At 36.2% G+C, this 19,867-nt stretch overlaps 1 protein-coding gene across 3 annotated transcripts in view; it reads left to right on the top strand.

The window, feature by feature from the left end:
- Nucleotides 1-19,867, top strand: part of wdr33 (WD repeat domain 33) — a 217,738-nt gene that overhangs the window by 137,408 nt on the left and 60,463 nt on the right. For 2 of the 3 annotated variants that reach the window (XM_039762898.1, XM_039762920.1), the window contains exons 11-15: nt 11,820-11,930; nt 12,097-12,191; nt 13,228-13,314; nt 13,402-13,544; nt 17,479-17,631. In XM_039762898.1, the coding sequence (XP_039618832.1) occupies nt 11,820-11,930; nt 12,097-12,191; nt 13,228-13,314; nt 13,402-13,544; nt 17,479-17,631 (589 nt within the window). The remainder of the gene's footprint in view (nt 1-11,819; nt 11,931-12,096; nt 12,192-13,227; nt 13,315-13,401; nt 13,545-17,478; nt 17,632-19,867) is intronic. The other variant, XM_039762909.1, reaches the window with a different exon arrangement.

Raw genomic sequence — 19,867 nt, 5'->3', positions numbered from 1 at the left:
CATGTCAGTTGCTTCAGTGCATTTAGGGGTGTGGTCCTGGTCAAGACAATCTCCTGAACTGCAAACTGAATGTCAGAATGGGAAAGAACGGTGATTTAAGCAATTTTAAGCGTGGCATGGTTGTTGGTGCCAGACTGGCCGGTCTGAGTATTTCACAATCTGCTCAGTTACTGGGATTTTCACACACAACCATTTCTAGGGTTTACAAAGAATGGTGTGAAAAGGGAAAAACATCCAGTATGCGGCAGTCCTGTGGGCGAAAATGCCTTGTTGATGCTAGAGGTCAGAGGAGAATGGGCCAATTGATTCAAGCTGATAGAAGAGCAACTTTGACTGAAATAACCACTGCTACAACCGAGGTATTCAGCAAAGCAGTTGTGAAGCCACAACACGCACAACCTTGAGGCGGATGGGCTACAACAGCAGAAGACCCCACCGGGTACCACTCATCTCCACTACAAATAGGAAAAAGAGGCTACAATTTGCACAAGCTCACCAAAATTGGACAGTTGAAGACTGCAAAAATGTTGCCTGGTCTGATGAGTCTCGATTTCTGTTGAGACATTCAAATGGTAGAGTCAGAATTTGGTGTAAACAGAATGAGAACCTGGATCCATCATGCCTTGTTACCACTGTGCAGGCTGGTGGTGGTGGTGTAATGGTGTGGGGGATGTTTTCTTGGCACACTTTAGGCCCCTTAGTGCCAATCGGGCATCGTTTCAATGCCACGGGCTACCTGAGCATTGTTTCTGACCATGTCCATCCCTTCATGACCACCATGTACCCATCCTCTGATGGCTACTTCCAGCAGGATAATGCACCATGTCACAAAGCTCAAATCATTTCAAATTGGTTTCTTGAACATGACAATGAGTTCACTATACTAAAATGGCCCCCACAGTCACCAGATCTCAACCCAATAGAGCATCTTTGGGATGTGGTGGAACGGAGCTGCGGCCCTGGATTTGCATCCCACAAATCTCCATCAACTGCAAGATGCTATCCTATCAATATGGGCCAACATTTCTAAAAAAATGCTTTCAGCACCTTGTTGAATCAATGCCATGTAGAATAAAGGCAGTTCTGAAAGCGAAAGGGGGTTATACACCGTATTAGTATGGTGTTCCTAATAATCCTTTAGGTGAGTGTATATATATATATATATATATATATATATATATATATATATATATATATATATATATATATATATATATATATGTATATGTATATATATGTATATGTGTATATATATATATATATATATACATATATATGTGTATATATATGTATATGTATATATGTATGTATGTGTATATGTATATATCTATACTAATAAACGGCAAAGCCCTCACTGACTCACTCACTCACTCACTCACTGACTGACTGACTCATCACTAATTCTCCAACTTCCCGTAGGTAGAAGGCTGAAATTTGGCACGGTTATTCCTTACAGCTTCCTTACAAAAGTTGGGCAGGTTTCATATCGAAATTCTACGCGTAATGGTCATAACTGGAAGCTGTTTTTCCATTTACTGTAATGGAGATGAGCTTGAAACACGTGGGGGCGGAGTTTCGTGTGACATCATCACGCCTTCCACGTAATCACGCAGTACATAGAAAACCAGGAAGAGGCCCAAAAAGCGCTGAAGAAAACATGCATTATATAATTGAGAAGGCAGCGAAACAATAAGAAGCGAGCGAAGTGACATATACAACCATATTCATGAGTTCTGCTACTTCGGAAACAAAGCACGATGTAAACCTACACTTTAAATTAAGTTCATAGACAGGCTACGCTGGCGTTTGTAATTTAGTGCCTACCCATATAAGGCCGTCCGTCAGCGGCAATCCAATAGCAAACTGCCACGGGTAAATATTCACGGGTGAAGGACTGTGCTTATGCAGAGGAAGATGAGATGGTCAGGGTGGTGTTTGGCACAAACTCAGCTTAAACTGCGAGAGAAAGTTTTAAGTGCCAGGACTAAGGTAACATTAAATACAGCCATGGACATAGCACGAGATGGCACCAGCACAGCTGGGAAACTTCGATGCATGTACACCGAGCGGCTCACGTGAACTGACGCAGTGCACAGACAAAAGCAACAGTTCCAAAGAGCGCTGAACAAAAAACGAATTACACAATTGAAAAGGCAGCAAAAAAATATGAAGCGTCTGATACATACAAGCATATTCATAAATCCAGCTACTGTGGAAACAAAGCACACGGTGGAAAAAGTCAATGTCCCGCTAAAGGAAGACAGTGTAAAAAAACCCGTGCATGCAGTGTGTCAGGTCTCAGATAAAGAAGAAGACGAGCTGTTTATTGATGCAGTAAGAAACGAATCGATGAATGAAACCTGTCATCTTTACAACGATTGACAAACACGGAATGTAACTTGAACACAACACATCCTACAAATACGAACCTGATTGAAAGAAATAATGATAATCAAATCCTTGATGACAGCAACACTCAGTAACACTCACAAAACAAATACTGTATATTGACAGTCATGTTACGCTATTTTTAAAATGTTCCCTTTTCTTTTCTAGCTTTTTAACACACTACTCTACGCAGGCTATATATATATATATATATATATATATATATATATATATATATCCCGATCTACATACTCGAATAATGGATACTTTATTCGCCATCAATGATTGTTTTGGTAAAGCCATACTCAGTGTATTCATTAGATGAACGGTAAAAAAGTAAGAGCGAGGGAGGATGACTTATTGAGGCATGCAGGCTGTAGTGCGTCAACTCTATCTGAATTGCGCGATCACATTTGAAAAATATATCTTTTCAAGTTCTATTTAGTCCATATGTGTCAAACTCAAGGGTCGCGGGCCACATCCGCCCGCGTAATTATATCCGCCCGCAGATCATTTTATATACTGTATTATTGTTATTAATGGCCCGGTATATGAAGCGCTGGTAACACAATAAACTACAGATCCCATAATGCAGCGCTTCAGCTGCCTTGCCAACACTTACGCGCTAATCAAGTCTAGCTTATGATGCTGCAAGTTATTGTGAAGCTAGCTCACACGATGCTGAAGAGAAAAGTTGATTCTGAAAATAGAGCCTTTAAAAACCGATGGGAGGCTGAGTATATGTTTACTGAACCCGTGTGTCTCATTTGTGGAGCTAATGTGGCTGTAATTACAGAATTTAATCTAAGACGGCACTATGAGACAAAACATCAGGGTAACCTGAAAGACCTGAATGCAATGCAGAAGATACAGAAAGCAGAAGAATTAAATAAGAATCTGACACTTCAGCGGACGTTTTACCGTGCACAATCACAAAGTGATTTCAAGTGAAGCTGCTTTTATGGGAGACACAAATGCACCAGTGCAACTTGCCCCACTTTCCCTGTTGCCAAGTAATGTTAAACCAAGTCGCCACTACGGTGTTCCCAAATACGACTTTGCTGATAAACTGAGCGCACTGAGTTTGCACGGCGCTTTGGTGACTTTGAAGAACAAAAAGTCCGTCTACATGCGGCTCGAACCTTGTGCATGTTTGGTAGCACATATCTGTGTGAGAAGCTCTTCTCAGTGATAAAGACTAACAAAACAGCACACAGGAGTCGCCTCACTGATGAGCACCTGCAATCCATCCTGAGAATCTCCACAACACAGAACCTCACACCAAACATAAACGAACTTGTTGCCAAAAAAAGATGCCAGGCGTCCAGCTCTAAAATGACATATGAGCAAAGACAACTGAATGATTTGATTTGTTATTGCTGAAAGGAACACATTTTATTTATATTTCCAGGTTTTGTTATGCAGCATGTTCATATTTGAATTTGTATAATTTTGACAGGATATATTTTTATGGAGAGCAAAATCTTTTGGGATATTTAAAATCTAAGTTTATTTTTATATAAAATTACATAAGAGTAAAGAAATTTGAATGTTTGTTCTTTTAACGCTTACTTTATTTCTAACTTGTATAATTTAGACAGGATATATTTTTATGGAGAGCAAAATATTATAAGTTGTTTAAGGTTTGAGTTGATTTATTCAGGAATAATATTCCTGTCTGTTTTACCATTCCTACCAAAGATATTTCTGTCGACTAAATAAAAATTCCTTCTATTTAAAATTTAAATAGAACTTGAACAAATACGATAGTTCATAATATCCACGCAGACTTGCACGTAAGAGCGGAGTTATCCGTTTTAACAAGCAGCGTATTGCACTGATCTGAAATAGCTGTGTGTGTATATATGTAGATATGTATGTATATGTATATATATGTTATATATATATGTGTGTGTATGTGTGTGTGTATATATATATATATATATATATATATATATATATATATATATATACACACAGTGGTGTGAAAACTATTTGCCCCCTTCCTGATTTCTTATTCTTTTGCATGTTTGTCACACAAAATGTTTCTAATCATCAAATACATTTAACCATTAGTGAAATATAACACAAGTAAACACAAAATGCAGTTTTTAAATGATGGTTTTTATTTTTAGGGAGAAAAAAATCCAAACCTACATGGCCCTGTGTGGAAAAAGTAATTGCCCCCTTGTTAAAAATTAACCTAACTGTGGTGTATCACACATGAGTTCAATTTCCGTAGCCACCCCCAGGCCTGATTACTGCCACACCTGTTTCAATCAAGAAATCACTTAAATAGGAGCTGCCTGACACAGAGAAGTAGACCAAAAGCACCTCAAAAGCTAGACATCATGCCAAGATCCAAAGAAATTCAGGAACAAATGAGAACAGAAGTAATTGAGATCTATCAGTCTGGTAAAGGTTATAAAGCCATTTCTAAAGCTTTGGGACTCCAGCGAACCACAGTGAGAGCCATTATCCACAAATGGCAAAAACATGGAACAGTGGTGAACCTTCCCAGGAGTGGCCGGCCGACCAAAATTACCCCAAGAGCGCAGAGACGACTCATCTGAGTGGTCACAAAAGACCCCAGGACAATGTCTAAAGAACTGCAGGCCTCACTTGCCTCAATTAAGGTCCGTGTTCATGACTCCACCATAAGAAAGAGACTGGGCAAAAACGGCCTGCATAGCAGATTTCCAAGACGCAAACCACTGTTAAGCAAAAAGAACATTAGGGCTCGCCTCAATTTTGCTAAGAAACATCTCAATGATTGCCAAGACTTTTGGGAAAATACCTTGTAGACTGATGAGACAAAAGTTTAACTTTTTGGAAGGCAAATGTCCTGTTACATCTGGCGTAAAAGGAACACAATATTTCAGAAAAAGAACATCATACCAACAGTAAAATGTTGTGGTGGTAGTGTGATGGTCTGGGGTTGTTTTGCTGCTTCAGGACCTGGAAGGCTTGCTGTGATAGATGGAACCATGAATTCTACTGTCTACCAAAAAATCCTCAAGGAGAATGTCCGGCCATCTGTTCGTCAACTCAAGCTGAAGCGATCTTGGGTGCTGCAACAGGACAATGACCCAAAACACACCAGCAAATCCACCTCTGAATGGCTGAAGAAAAACAAAATGAAGACTTTGGAGTGGCCTAGTCAAAGTCCTGACCTGAATCCAATTGAGATGCTATGGCATGACCTTAAAAAGGCGGTTCATGCTAGAAAACCCTCAAATAAAGCCAAATTACAACAAGATGAGCGGGCCAAAATTCCTCCAGAGCGCTGTAAAAGACTCATTGCAAGTTATCGCAAACGCTTGATTGCAGTTATTGCTACTAAGGGTGGCCCAACCAGTTATTAGGTTCAGGGGGCAATTACTTTTTCACACAGGGCCATGTAGGTTTGGATTTTTTCTCCCTAAATAATAAAAACCATCATTTAAAAACTGCATTTTGTGTTTACTTGTGTTATATTTGACTAATGGTTAAATGTGTTTGATGATCAGAAACATTTTGTGTGACAAACATGGAAAAGAATAAGAAATCAGGAAGGGGGCAAATAGTTTTTCACACCACTGTATATGTATTTGTGTGTATATATATGTAGATATATATATATGTATGTATATATGTGTGTGTGTATATATATATATGTGTATATGTATAGATATGTATATATATATATGTTTATGTGTGTTTCTTTAATATATATATATATATATATATATATATATATATATATATATATATATGACAGCAACACTCATCACTCACAACAGTGACAAAACAATTACATTGACAATCATGTTACGCTATTTTCAAAATGTTTCCTTTTCTTTTCATTGCTTCTTTAACACACTACTTCTCCAGCTGCGAAAAACGGGTATTTTGCTAGTGTATATATATGTATATAAACATGCATATATATATATATATATATATATATATATATATATATTGTGTGTGTGTGTGTATACAGTAATCCTTCCTCCATCACGGGGGTTGCGTTCCAGAACCCCCCGCGTTTGATGAAAATCCGCGAAGTAGAAACCATATGTTTGTATAGTTATTTGTATATATTTTAAGCCCTTATAAACTTTCCCACACTGTTAACATTATTAGATCCCTCTAGACATGAAGTAACAGCCTTTAGTCAAAAGTTTAAACTGTGGTCCATGACAAGACGAGATGATGATAGTTCTTTCTCACAATTAAACGAACGCAAATATATCTTCTCTTCAGGAGCAGAGAATTTCAGAGAGAGAGAGAGAGAGCGCTCGCAAAGAAAAGCAAACAATCAATAAATCAATACGTGTGCTTTTAAGTTTGGCGAAGCAACGCAATAAAGCAGCATCTTTTAGAGGAGTGTCAGTATCTTCTAAGCAAACAGCCTCTGTGCAAACAGCCCCTCTGCTCACATCACCTTCGTCAGGTGCAGAGAACGTCAGAGAGAGAGATTAAAGCAAACAATCAAAAAATCAATAAGTGTGCTGTTGGAAGCACTGCGATAAAGCGGCATTTCTTAGAGGAGCGTCCGTATCCACTAGACAAACAGCACCTCTGCTCACAACCCCTCTGTCAGGCGTATGTAATATAGAAGAGTGTGTGTGTGCGCAGGCATGCGTGCGCCACGCAAGGCCTGCAGTGTACCTTTGCTCCATCTGTGTTTGGTTTATTGAACTGCTTTATCTTCCACTGACTAAATAGTCAGAGGAATGCTCGGCTCTAAAATGATTCTTTTTTTATATATACAGTTTATTGATTATTTGATTTTGCTATAATATTGATAAATACATAACACTGGAAAGTGAAATTAATGCATTTATCAATTGAACACCCACCTCAGACCCTCCTCTTCTCCTTTAATGGTCCTGTATTTAAAATGAAAGCTTGTATGAAGAGGCATGAATTTGCTCATTTTAAGCACACTTCTTGTTGATTTGATTTGTAGATTATGTAACACGAGTAATCTGAGATTTTTTTCCAAGTATTTTTTCATGAATGTTTAAGATATAGTTTGTTAGTGTCTAGTGTTGGTTACCATTGAGTCTTGTTCTATCAAACTTTGTCTGTTCTCCACGAAAACATGAGATTAAAAATATTTCTCCTCCATCATTACAAATTACAAGGCGTTACAGTTAACACATAAAAAATATAATTTTTGGATGGAGTATTACTTTAATATTAAGTGATGTTTTAATACTTTGTGTGTTGTGTGTTTTATGTTAATTGAATTATTAAATGAATGCTCAAAGTTTCTTATTTTAATTTGAAATTGAATTCTACTGGCTATATGTTTTATTTGAAATTGACTGAATTGGTAGCCAAACTACGTTTTTTATTTATTTTTTGAAACAACTAATTCTACCCAGAGATCATTTGTACATTTCAGATAAAACTGCATGAAATTGCTGTGGACTAAGTATTGTTCTTTAAAATTATTCAGTTTTGCCAGCCTATTTTGAAATGAATGTTCAGTTGAAGCAAAAGATGATGTAAGAAGAGACATGATTGAAGAGTTTATAATTATGTGTGGAATTACTACAGTGGATCAAGACTCTTACTTTAAAATTAGGTCATCAAGAACATTGGACAGAGCTTGAAACATGTCAAGGTTAAATTTCACACAAACATTAGGACTTTTTCTTTACATAGAGAACCATAGATACATGGAATTAGTTACCAAGTAGTGTGGTAGACAATAGGACTTGAGGGAATTTCAAAATTGCACTTTATTTTGGAAGAATTAAGTGAATAGGAGTGACAAGCTTTGTTTGGCTTAATGGCCTGTTTTTGTCTAGATTCTTCTAATGTTCCTAAAGTACTCCAGTTGAGGTAGAGAAGTGGGAAACCATTATGGAAGAAAAATAGGCCACATTAATTATGAAATTTAAGGTATTTTTTACTCCAAATCGATTGATTAAACTCATATCAGAGATAAGATTTAAGTAACTTCTAAGATATGAGTTAAAAACTATAAAACAAAAACAGTAGATATAGTGTTCAGTGATTTTATGTTTGTTAATTGGCAATCTGATTATTTCTTATTAGACGTTTGTAGAAATCCTGTCTCATCTGCGTAATGCAATGGCCTTGTTTTGAACCAGCATATCCTTGAGACCACAGAAGAACCCTCAGTTAGCAGTTTCATATCCCAGAGTTAAAAACTGGACATTGTCTGCCTCCTAAAAAATAAATTTTATCTATGTGTGACATTTCATATGAAAGCTGAAGATCAGCTCTGTATAGGTAAAAAGGCAGTGTAAAACAAAAGTCATTTAGATAGAATCAAAAGGCAATAAAACAACATGTATAAATAAATATTCATATTGATAAGCATAATAACTTTCAAACCATCTTTCTTAAAATCCATGCCATTCATTCCTAAAAATGGCCCCAGGTGTCCACCAAGGCTATACATTTCTAGATGCAGTCCAAGTCTCTAACTAGCATTTTGACGGAATGTAGCAAATTACATCCCCTAATTATAATTTTGGTAGAGAGAGCAATCACAATTTTTGACATTTTTTAAAGTTATACTAGGAGTGGAGCAATATGGCTTAAAATCAGTTTCACTGTATAAATAAAATTATGGCAGTTTTCTTATTTGTGCATACTTTTCAGACCAAACCCTTTTCCCACCACAAATAAACATACATATTATTAATGTAATTAAAGTAATGATTCACATAATTAACATAGATGCTCATTTTATCAATTATAGCACTTTTTAATCCTCTGCTCTTCAGATACTTTTATTTGCAAGTATTCATCTGTGTTGCTCAAAGTACAGCTCCTCTCCCTCTCTTACACAGTGAACAACCTCATTTGTGTGTGTATGCTACCTTTGTTAAGAAAACACAATACAAGGCATAGCTTTTTCCTGTTCTTTTTTCTGGCTTGTATTGATTCACCAATCAGGTTGAACCACACTGCAGTCTGAATAATAATATTAAAGGGTTAGTCTCCATTATTATAGCTATTCCATACATATTACTTTTAAGGCAACAATACATTAACCTAAAATGACATTTCCTGTTTTCTTAATGTTTAAATGTGTTCATAAATTGTATTATTGTTTGCATATCTATAAAACATTTTTTATTGAAACCCATAACTGTTGAAGAATCTAAGTATACTGGACCAGCAGGCAGTGGCAGAAATGGCTTCATTTCATTTGCCATTTTCCATACCACAATTTAAAATAAAAACAACAAATCTCTATTATAAACAGAAATCCTGTCCTGGAAAGCAAAGATACGATACGTGATCTTCTCAGAAGACATTTAAAAGACCCGCGAGACGAAAGAGACTATGCGAGCAGCAGAGACACAAAGTAGGGAAAAGGACAGCGGCTGTAAAGTCTTTAAAAAGATCGAAGGGCAGCGCGACAGCAGCCCCATGCCGCCACCTCCCGCACGAGCGAGCAGCGTTATATTTCCTGTAAGAAAGAATTTAACCATGCGCTGGGCCATAAATAAAGGGACAAATATTGTTTTAAGAATGTCACGTGAGACAAGCCAGTAAGCCATCATTTAAAACAACTCCACAGACATGTAACCCTAGCAGTTGTTGAATTGCATCTGTCAGACAAGCATCATGTGCCCCCAGCTCTTAAAACTACGACAAGAAATAAGTAAAACGTGCAGCTCGCCAACAACAGGAAGACAGCAGATGATGCGACGGCATATCCTTTGCATACGTTCAGCCACCCCTCCCTTCACAACGCGAGCAGCGTTGTACGTCTGGCGAGGAAGAGATGTAACCATGCACAGGGCCAAAAATAAAGGACAAGTATTGTTTTTACAAAATTGTTTACGCTAAACGTGAAAATAATGCATATGTATCAATTCCCAAGAAAATAACAATCTCTTTAAATTGTATATTGCCTGCCTAAGGTAAAGTCATCCCTGATGGAGCATCACAGGAATCGTGGGAAAGAGGTGTCCTTTCATCGGATTAGCACTATTTCTCCTGTGGAATGGCCAAATGGGGGAGGCAGCTTCATGAATGAGGTCTCTAGGACTTAAAACAAATCCAAATCATATTATGTGATATCATCTAATGTGAAATTCTAATCCGTACTTCTAGAATTTTTATTTTTATACTGTATTGAAGATTTATTCTGTTCTATGTATTGTACTGTATTGTATTGACCCCATTCTTTTTGGCACCCAATGTACGCCCAACCTACTTGAAAAGGGATCTCTCTTTGAACTGCCCTTCCCAAGATTTCTTCGATATTTTTTTTTTTTTCCCCACTACAGGGGTTTTTTTTTGGGAGTTTTTCTTTTCTTCTTAGGGGTCAAGGCTTGGGGGCTGTCAGGAGACAGGGCCTGTTAAAGCCCATTGTGGCACTTCTTGTGTGATTTTGGGTTACACAAAAAATAAATTGTATTGTATTTTATATCCGGTAGACCAAACACCGGGGATGGGCGAGCAGAGGGCAGAGCTCCCTAGTAATAAATAAATAAAATGCTTAATTGGATTGGTAGTTGGTGGTAGGATGTATAGCCTGTAAGCCTTTCGCAACAATGTCCTGATGAATTGAACTCTTTTCTCCATCTAGAAAATAAGTAGAGTCTGTGTTTCTAAATTCGACAACACTGCATTGCTAAGACATCTGATTATAGGTGCTGTTCTATCAATTATGAATCTTAATTTGAAGGTGCTTTAATATTAAGAACATTAAATCCAATGTTTAAAATTCTTCAAATGATGCCACTTAAATAATGGTCTTTTGCTGTCAAAACTGTGTCTGCAAGACATCACTCCTTCCAGTTTCGATACAGTTAATATCAAGCATCTTGTATTTTAAAAATGCCCATTAGCCACTGTTTTCTACTTCTGTGTGGGGTTGATGAGCCTTCTCCATACAGGTTGGTCCTGTACTTCCTTCAGATCTTCTTTTACTTTATTCATCCAGCTACAGATGTTTTTTATTGGCATGTTTCATCTTGTTTGTTGTGTTAAAAATGTTAATTGCATACACTAGTTTTTCAACACTAGCCTCTAAACAACTCTAAAACGATATAGGTTTCTGTATCTTTCCCTTTGCTGTGAAAGTGAGTCAGTTTGTTAGAATATAGAGTTGTATTTAATAATACAGTATGTGGTTTGAATACAAGAAGCCATTGTTTTCAGAAATATGTAGAATTGAAATTATGTGATAAGTACAGGTTTTTGTCAGTATCAGTTTTCTTTAGAAAATATTTCCAAACATTAATTGTTTTTCATATTTTTTATACAGTTCATTTTGTGTATGTAAATTTTGTTGGTTTTGTCAAACTGGCTGGCCTTGGGTCAAACGTTGCTTGTGATATTCTACTTTTAGTATAATTTAATTTTTCAATTTAAAGCAAATAACTGCAGAAGTGACAGATATTACCAGTGATAAATCTTTTATTTAATGTATTCATTTCTTTTAGTGTTGAAAAAGAAGTGGGAGGCATGGAAATGGCTCATGAAGGAATGATTTGGAGTTTGGCGTGGCACCCTCTTGGTCACATCCTTTGTTCTGGGTCTAATGACCATACAAGGTAAGATCGTGTGCTTGGAAGTTTGTCTGTAATTCATCCATAAGCACAAAAGCAATGAACATGTTTATTTTATGTGTCTGTCTTCTTTTCCTACAAAAATATCATAGATTTTTCCATTTACTTAATTGCCTGTTATGGGTTTAAGCATCCTCTCTTTCCTTCATAGTAAATTCTGGACACGGAATCGACCTGGGGACAAAATGAGGGACAGATACAATTTAAACCTCTTGCCAGGAATGTCAGAAGATGGTGTAGAATATGGTAAATTTTTAGCACTCTTGCAACTATTTTCTGTTATTTTGTTGTTTTTAGCAGTATGTCTTTGAGTTGTAAGGGTTTGAGATGGAAGCAAATTACATTTTTAGACATTTTATTTTTCCTCTGCTCTGAAGTATACCTCTTTTTGTCTTAGACAAAGAAATTATAAGAATTATCTTGAATATTTTTATAACTGATTAGTGGTATGTGAATGGCTCTTCTAAAACTGAGACCTGTGCAGAAAGTTTTTTTTCTGATTATCTGTTCAAACTTGATACAACTTCTTTCTTTCATAGCCCTTTTTTTCCTCTCTTTGACATTGCCATTAGTTTTGCTAACCATTTGGTTTTACAGACAGGGTTAACACCAAAGTATTTAAATGAAAGGTTTTGTCAAATCATTGTTGATTTAATAACATAGCTCCATTTTTCTAAACACTGTTTTTTACCAAGCAAAAGATAAGAAAAATTTTCCATTACTGTGCACACAGATTTTGGCCCAATTGATGTAAGTGCTTGTGATATGAAAATACAGTAAAGTTGTAGTGATTGAAGATAAGCTTGCATGGATAATAAGAGTGTTCCTCCAGTAATACGCATGTATTTGTATTAAGTCTTCTGCATCAGCTATACTTAAATTAAAGCAGCAGAGCAGTATCTGAACATCTTGAATATTGGTAGAAGAATGAACTGCTCTGTATGTATACTGTCAAGACAAGTTTTCCAGGTGGAACAGCAAGTGTGCGATATTGTGACCAGGGTATTAGACTTTAAACCCCCAGGCTTCCAGTTTAGTCTTTAGTCTAGAATATCTCCTTTTCGACAATTGCAACATCTTGTGATTTTTTTAAGACTCTCTCTCTTTCCATTCTACATATAGTACAATATAATGCCCATTTGGGTCCACATATAACATGTAAAAGAAAACACACTAGTAGCCTTTGGCATCTACTGTAAATTTATATTATAAAATGTCTGCTTATATATGTTGAGTGAGAAGTAGGAAGGTTTTAAACTTGCATTTAATGTCTCATGACTAGATGACATTGAGCCAAATAATTTGGCTGCCATACCAGGTATGGGGATTCCAGAACAGTTAAAGATGGCTATGGAACAGGAACAAGCTGGTGAGTTTTTTTTATTTTGTGTTTTGTAGTAAGAAATTCAGATTCTTGGAAAATACATGGATGTTCTATTTGTGTTATTTATGTTAGCAGGTAAAGAGGAGCCAACTGAGACAGAGATGACAATCCCTGGACTAGATTGGGGAATGGAAGAAGTAATGCAGAAGGATCAGAAGAAAGTCCCTCAAAAGAAGGTTCCTTATGCCAAACCCATCCCAGCACAATTTCAGCAGGTAGTGTCTACTAAATTGTAAATGAGGATTTATTATATTACAGTATCTATTGTCATTTGTGGATTATTATTCATATACTGTTACATTTCCATTAAGTAGAAATGTGAGGAAACTTGCTATTAGGGCAGTAGGCTTAGGGGTCAATTTTAAAGGCACCTGTGTTTTTGAGAAATATTAATTACTGTGCACATGCAAACACACTTGGATATTGTGATGGTGTGGAGATGCTCTCAAATTAGTTTATGGTTGGTTCCTGCGTTGCATCCCATATAGTCAGAACAGGTTCCAGTTTCTACAACTCTGAAGAAAAGCAAACTTAGTGAGTTTGATAATTGGTGAATAGACTATATTAGTTGTTTTCTCAGGTCAGTTATGTAATCTGTGATTTCATACTTTGTTGCAAATTGAAGGATTAACTTCAAACATGGACATTATTTTAGCATAGAGTAATTGCCCATTTTTCACATCCCACTATTTTAACAATATCAGCTAGTAGCAAGTCGAAGCATTACTACAGCATTGCCAGACACAATATTTTGGTTGTTATGCTCACTAATAATTTAGTAGCAGTTAGGATGGTGAATAAAGCAACATTTCAATTTTCTTGACAGCTAAAATTGGAATGTATTTGAAAACTTGTGCAGGAAAAGATTTTTTTTTCTTGTGTACTTGAGCAGTTTCTCAAATTTGGGATGAACTGATAACAGTTCTGTTTGCAGTCTTGGAATATTTAAATGTAGCCTTCATTTCACTCAAGGGTGTCTTGTATTCTACAATATGTCACTTTTTTTTAATATGTTACATTTAATCAATAATGCAGCCTTCATTTCACTCAAAAGTGCCTTGTATTTTACAGTATTCCACATTTTTCTTATTTTACATTTAATCAGTAATCTAGCCACTGACCGATAAATATGCCAGATTTACAGTTCATGTCTTCCAGTTTTTTACAGCAGCATCAGACTTTTGATTTTGGGGCGGAGTGGTGGCTCTGAGGCTAAGAATCTGCGCTGGTATCCCAAAGGTTTCTGGTTCAAATCTCTGTCACTGCCAAAAGAGATCCTACTCTGCTGGGCCATTGAGCAAGGCCCTTAACCTGCAATTGCTCCGGGGGCGCTGTACAATGGCTGACCCTGCACTCTGACCCAAGGGGTATGCGAAAACTAACAAATTCCTAATACAAGAAATTGTATAAGGCGAAATAAAGAACAAAAAAAAAAAGAAAACACCAGACATTAGAAAAATCATTGAATATGAATTTTTGTTTTTAGTACGAAGGCACCCATTTTTTTTTTTTTGTAAATTGGGATTTCAATTAAATATTTAAGTTTTTTTGCATTCATTACAACTGTTCAGAATGGGAAAACTACACCAGATTCGTGTACCGGATCCTTCTTTTGTGGATAGCGCTTTGAGTAGTGAGAAAAGCAAATACAAATGTAAAGAATTATTATTATATTATTGGATAATGTTTTGTTATTCTGCCCTAGTAGTATAGCATAAGAGAAGCTTGAAGTTACTTTTGTCCCAATTTAGGAGGTGGAAATAATGAAATGTGATATTTAATCCAAGTTCTGTTTTGGGTTCATAGATGAGGGAAAATATTAGTCTATTACCAGACATCATTCAATTCACTGAGTAAATTTTAAATGTACATTAACATTTTCTAAAAATGCCATTCATTAAGTTTGTTTGCTGTCAAAGTTGTATTTATTATTTTACACATACCAGACAAATTCAAATTTTACAGAAGCTCTTTAATAATTATAAATAGACACACACCAGAATGACTTAAAAGGAAGAAAATTACAAAAGAAAGGAAACTTCTGATTTCACAGTAACAGTGAAGCATTATACAGTAGCATTTCTTGTTTCACTTCTTCTAAATAGTTGTTGGCTGAAAGTGCTCATTGGAAGTATGTCAGAGAGAGAGAGAGGATGTGCTGCATTCTTCATAATGGCACTCAGGTTTTTTTTTTCCTTCCTTTGCTTCTGCCTCCAGGGGGGTCTAGTGTGTGTCTCCCATAACTGAGCCCACCCCTTAAATTAACTTATTGATTAATTGAGCATCTCTTGAAGTGATGTTACCCCCAGCACCCTACAACATAGAAAATTGCACTGGCAATCAGAGTTTTGGAGGATGTGAAAGGTGTTACTTGCCATGTTAAAAGAACATGGTCTCCTAAGAAAAAAAAATCCTTGCTCTGTCCTTTTTTTTTTATACTTCCTCTGTGTTTTGAGAATATTCCATACTATCATTGATGTGAACCTGCAAATACTCACAGGAGCGTACCACCTCTATAGCCACTCCCTGAGTAGTGACAGACTTAGAGGCTCTTTGGTGCGGCAAAAGTCAATGACCAGTTCCTTGGTTTTGCTAATGTTGAGATACAGACAATTCTCTTTTCACCAACAAAACAAAATTCTCCACCTGACTCCTGTATTCTGTTTCATCCCTTTTCTCAATACGTAACTGCAGAATCAGTTGAGAATTTTTGCAAGAGACATGAACTGGTGTTATATTTATGGTCTGAGGTGTACTGAGTGAAGAGAAAAAGAGACAGTACTTTTCCTTGTGGTGTTCCAGTGTTGCTCACATCTGTTTCAGAAACACAGTCCTTGAGTCTCGCAAAGTGCTGTCTGCTGGACTGACAGTCTATTGTCCAGGACTCCATAGACTCTACCACCTGTATATCTATGAACTTACATCTTAATGGGGATGTCTGGATTTTTTTGAAGGCACTGGAGAAATCAAAAAAACATAATCCTCACATTGCTGCCAGTTTTGTCCAGGTGAGATTAAGCCTTGTGGAGCAGACAGATAATTGCATCCTCCACTCCAATCTTTGTCTAACAGGCAAACTGCAGTAGGTCAGTGTGCTCTACCACAAGAAGACTCATATAGTCTGGCACCAGTCTCTCAAAGGTCTTCATGATGGTAAGGGCCACTGATCTGTAGTTATTAGGTGAAGAAGCACATGCACTCTTTGGAACTTAAAAGATGCAGGATGTTTATTTCACACAGCAGCATCCGTGGCCCTTTCTGGAGCTTTAGAGATAATCTGAATACGGGACAGAGGACCACTCAAAGTTGGTCAGCACAGGCCTTAAGAGTTCGAGGACTGATTCCAAGTGGTGCTGCAGCTTTTCCTGTGTTTAGCTTCCTCAATTGTCTCCTTGATCTTCAGTTATGGACATCCAATTCCGATGGTCAGAGATTGACTCTGCACTGGCTGTTGTAGTTGAAGTGGAGTGAGTAGTTAATGTAGTAGATGGTGTGGAGGCAGTGTGTATAGGAAGAAGGTGGCAGTAGAAGGAAAGATCTATAAAAATTAGTTCAATGTGTTAGTTTTGTCCAAATACCCTTCTAGCACTTGAGTACTTGACTCCAATAATTATGTATGCCCAGTCCATTGCAGAAGTCTTGTGTTATTGTGAATGAATTTTTCTGTTTTAGCTGTGTAAGCTTCTTTTTCTTCATTCAGCTATTTCTTTTTCTTTAGATCCTCTGTCACTGTATTTGAATGTTGTCTTTTTCTCATTCTGGGGACCTTTTAGCTCCTTAGTAATTCAGTCAGAAGCTGAAATGGAGCTACTTGTCTGTGACTGCTATTTAAACGATGCATATATGGAATATTTTATTTTTAGTGTTTACCATTTTTTAAATAGTATGTGATATAAATTGACTTATAAGAAAAGAATATTGTTACATGCTTTTAAATGATCTCTCTTATAAAAATGAAAGATGATGAGAGTACAATAGTCATAGTATCTTTTGGAATCTTTCAGGATATCTGAAAACATTATTGTTATGTGTGTTAGATTACCACAGTACAAATTCTATTAGCTGTTATTGGTTTTGTTTAAGTTTGTAAAGTTAACAGCTTTTATTTTTGGTGCATTTAGTTTAAGATTCATTTTTAAATTGCTGCAGGCTTGGGCAGAGAATAAGGTTCCTACTCTGCCTCCTGGGGAGCTCCCAAAGGAACGAAAGGATGAAAAGAAAGTAGAAGTAAAAAAGAAGACTCAGGCCGAGATTGAACAGGAGATGGCAGCCTTGCAGTATACAAACCCATTACTATTGGAGGTAAAGTGCTTATAATTAATTATCTTAAAATTTAAGTTCTTGTACATTTCACTGCCTTTTGTCACCCTACTTTAATCTAATAAACAACCATAGTGTTTGGATTGTTTAAACCTTAATGCAAAAGTATGTCTTGTAATCTACTCAAGCAGAATTAAGTCTGTACTCCTTACTTAAAATCACTTCTTAATGCTAATGTTTATCACAGGATGAAAAGATCATCTAGAGTCATTTAAAGAGTATAGATTAAAATTATGTGAATGCATTTTATTTTCAAGCTGGAAATCTTAGTGTGGTGCAAGTTGTAAAGTCATAATAGTAAAAGGAATGTCAATGTCAATTTATTTATACTGTATAGCACATTTAAAAAACCAGTAATGCTGTAGCCAAAGTGGTCTACAATAAACATAAATAAAATAAATACAATAAAATACAATAAAGCAGAATACAGACCAGCAGTAAATTAAAACAAATAAATGACTATGAGGAACCATCAATATCACTGAAGTTCACGGAAAGCTAGAGAATAGAATACATCTTTATTTTTAAACGGTTTAATTGAAGTTGATTTCTTAATGTATTTAGGTAAAACAAATTGACAGATAAGGTGCACCAGTTGCAAAAACCCTATCCCCTTTAGTTTTGCACTTAGCATGAGGGACAACAAGAGACAACTGACTGATAGATCTAAACTCTCTGGATGGCTGGTGTATACCACACAATTCAGATAAATAGGTGGGATCATACCCATGTATTGATTTTTTAAAAACCAGCAGCAAAATGTTGAAATCAATTCTAAAAGTAACTGACAGCCAGTGTAAAGAGGCTAAAATTGGAGATACAGGGTCAAACTTTCTTGCCCCAACCAAAATATGGGCATCAGCATTCTGGACCAACTGCAGCCTACGTATCAGGAATTTGCTTTAATGTATAAAAGCCCCTAAGTAAATAGGGGGAAAAAGGAGATGGAAAACTTTAAAAGAAACTTCAGTGCATTATTTTTGTCATTAACACACAAAATGAAATATATAATTTATTTTTGTAAGAGTTCAACTGAATGTACTGTAAGACTTCTACTGCTCAGACTAGTATTATCCTATTTTGCTAAGCTGTCGTTTATCTTCTCTTTTAAATAACTTAACAGAAATGTGGAAATCCCTTTGCTACTTCCACACCTCTATCCCAGAAGGACACTTGCTTAAGCTCTGCAGTTATCCAGTATTAAACAATTTGATTTCAAAATTTCATCTGCTCTCCAGGTGTGTTAACCAAAAATGAACAGACACCGCTGCAGACCTCTTCATGAATGCAAAGTTCTTGATTGGAACCCTGAGTAAAGATAACACAACTTCACACAGCACTGAACATCATTCATAGACTTCAATTTAAAAGATTGCTAACAGTAACTCCGAAATAAAGGGGGTTAGAAGGTTCTTCATCTTGCCTGTAAAAGGGGCCTGAGTTACCTCATAAGCTTGCCTATTGTAATCTTTTTAGTTAGCCAATAAAAGGTGTCATTTTGCTTAACTTCTCATTACATCCATAATGGCTAACATGGTATAACACCATAGTACTGTAGAAAAAGCATTATATGATCACTGGCTGCCTTATTTAACTGTTGATTTTTTAAAGGATTGAAGCAAGTAACTGATGTAATTGAATACTAGCATACAATTATTTTAGAAAAGAATGTGTATTTGCTCGAAATAGAGTTTTATAAGAGTACATAGATTCAGATATATGAAACTCCAATACTCAACATTGATCATTAAATTAAAAAAAAAAAAAAACTTTCATCAGATCTTTGTGACCATACAAATTTTTATTTGAAAAACGCAAAGGGCAACACTCTTCAAAAATCAACATTTAAGCTGAATATGAATTGTGTAAGCAGCTAATGGTGCTTTCTGTCATTTTACTGAATTCTGCCTGGGTCATCTTAACAATTGTTTCAAATAATGTACTGTAATATTTGTCTTAAGTATGTTTACTAAAATGTCATTGATGCTGTATGCAAAACATAAGATTATGGATAGGAATGTGCATTTAAGATGTGTAATTGTTATTGGTTAAAAACTTTACATATTTAGTATTTAGTATGTCTGCTGATTATTACTCTGAGAACAAGTTCCCGTAAAAATGATTTTGCCTCCTATCCCAGGAGAGTTGTGTGATGCAGGCAGGGTCTGTGGCAAAAATATGCGAGCATAGGATAAAGCAAATGACATTGCATGGAGCC

This window comes from Polypterus senegalus, chromosome 1, assembly GCF_016835505.1.
Source record: "Polypterus senegalus isolate Bchr_013 chromosome 1, ASM1683550v1, whole genome shotgun sequence".
NCBI classification, from domain to species: domain Eukaryota; kingdom Metazoa; phylum Chordata; class Cladistia; order Polypteriformes; family Polypteridae; genus Polypterus; species Polypterus senegalus.
The sequence above is the reverse complement of the archived record's forward strand: the minus strand, read 5'-3'. Positions and strand labels throughout refer to the sequence as shown.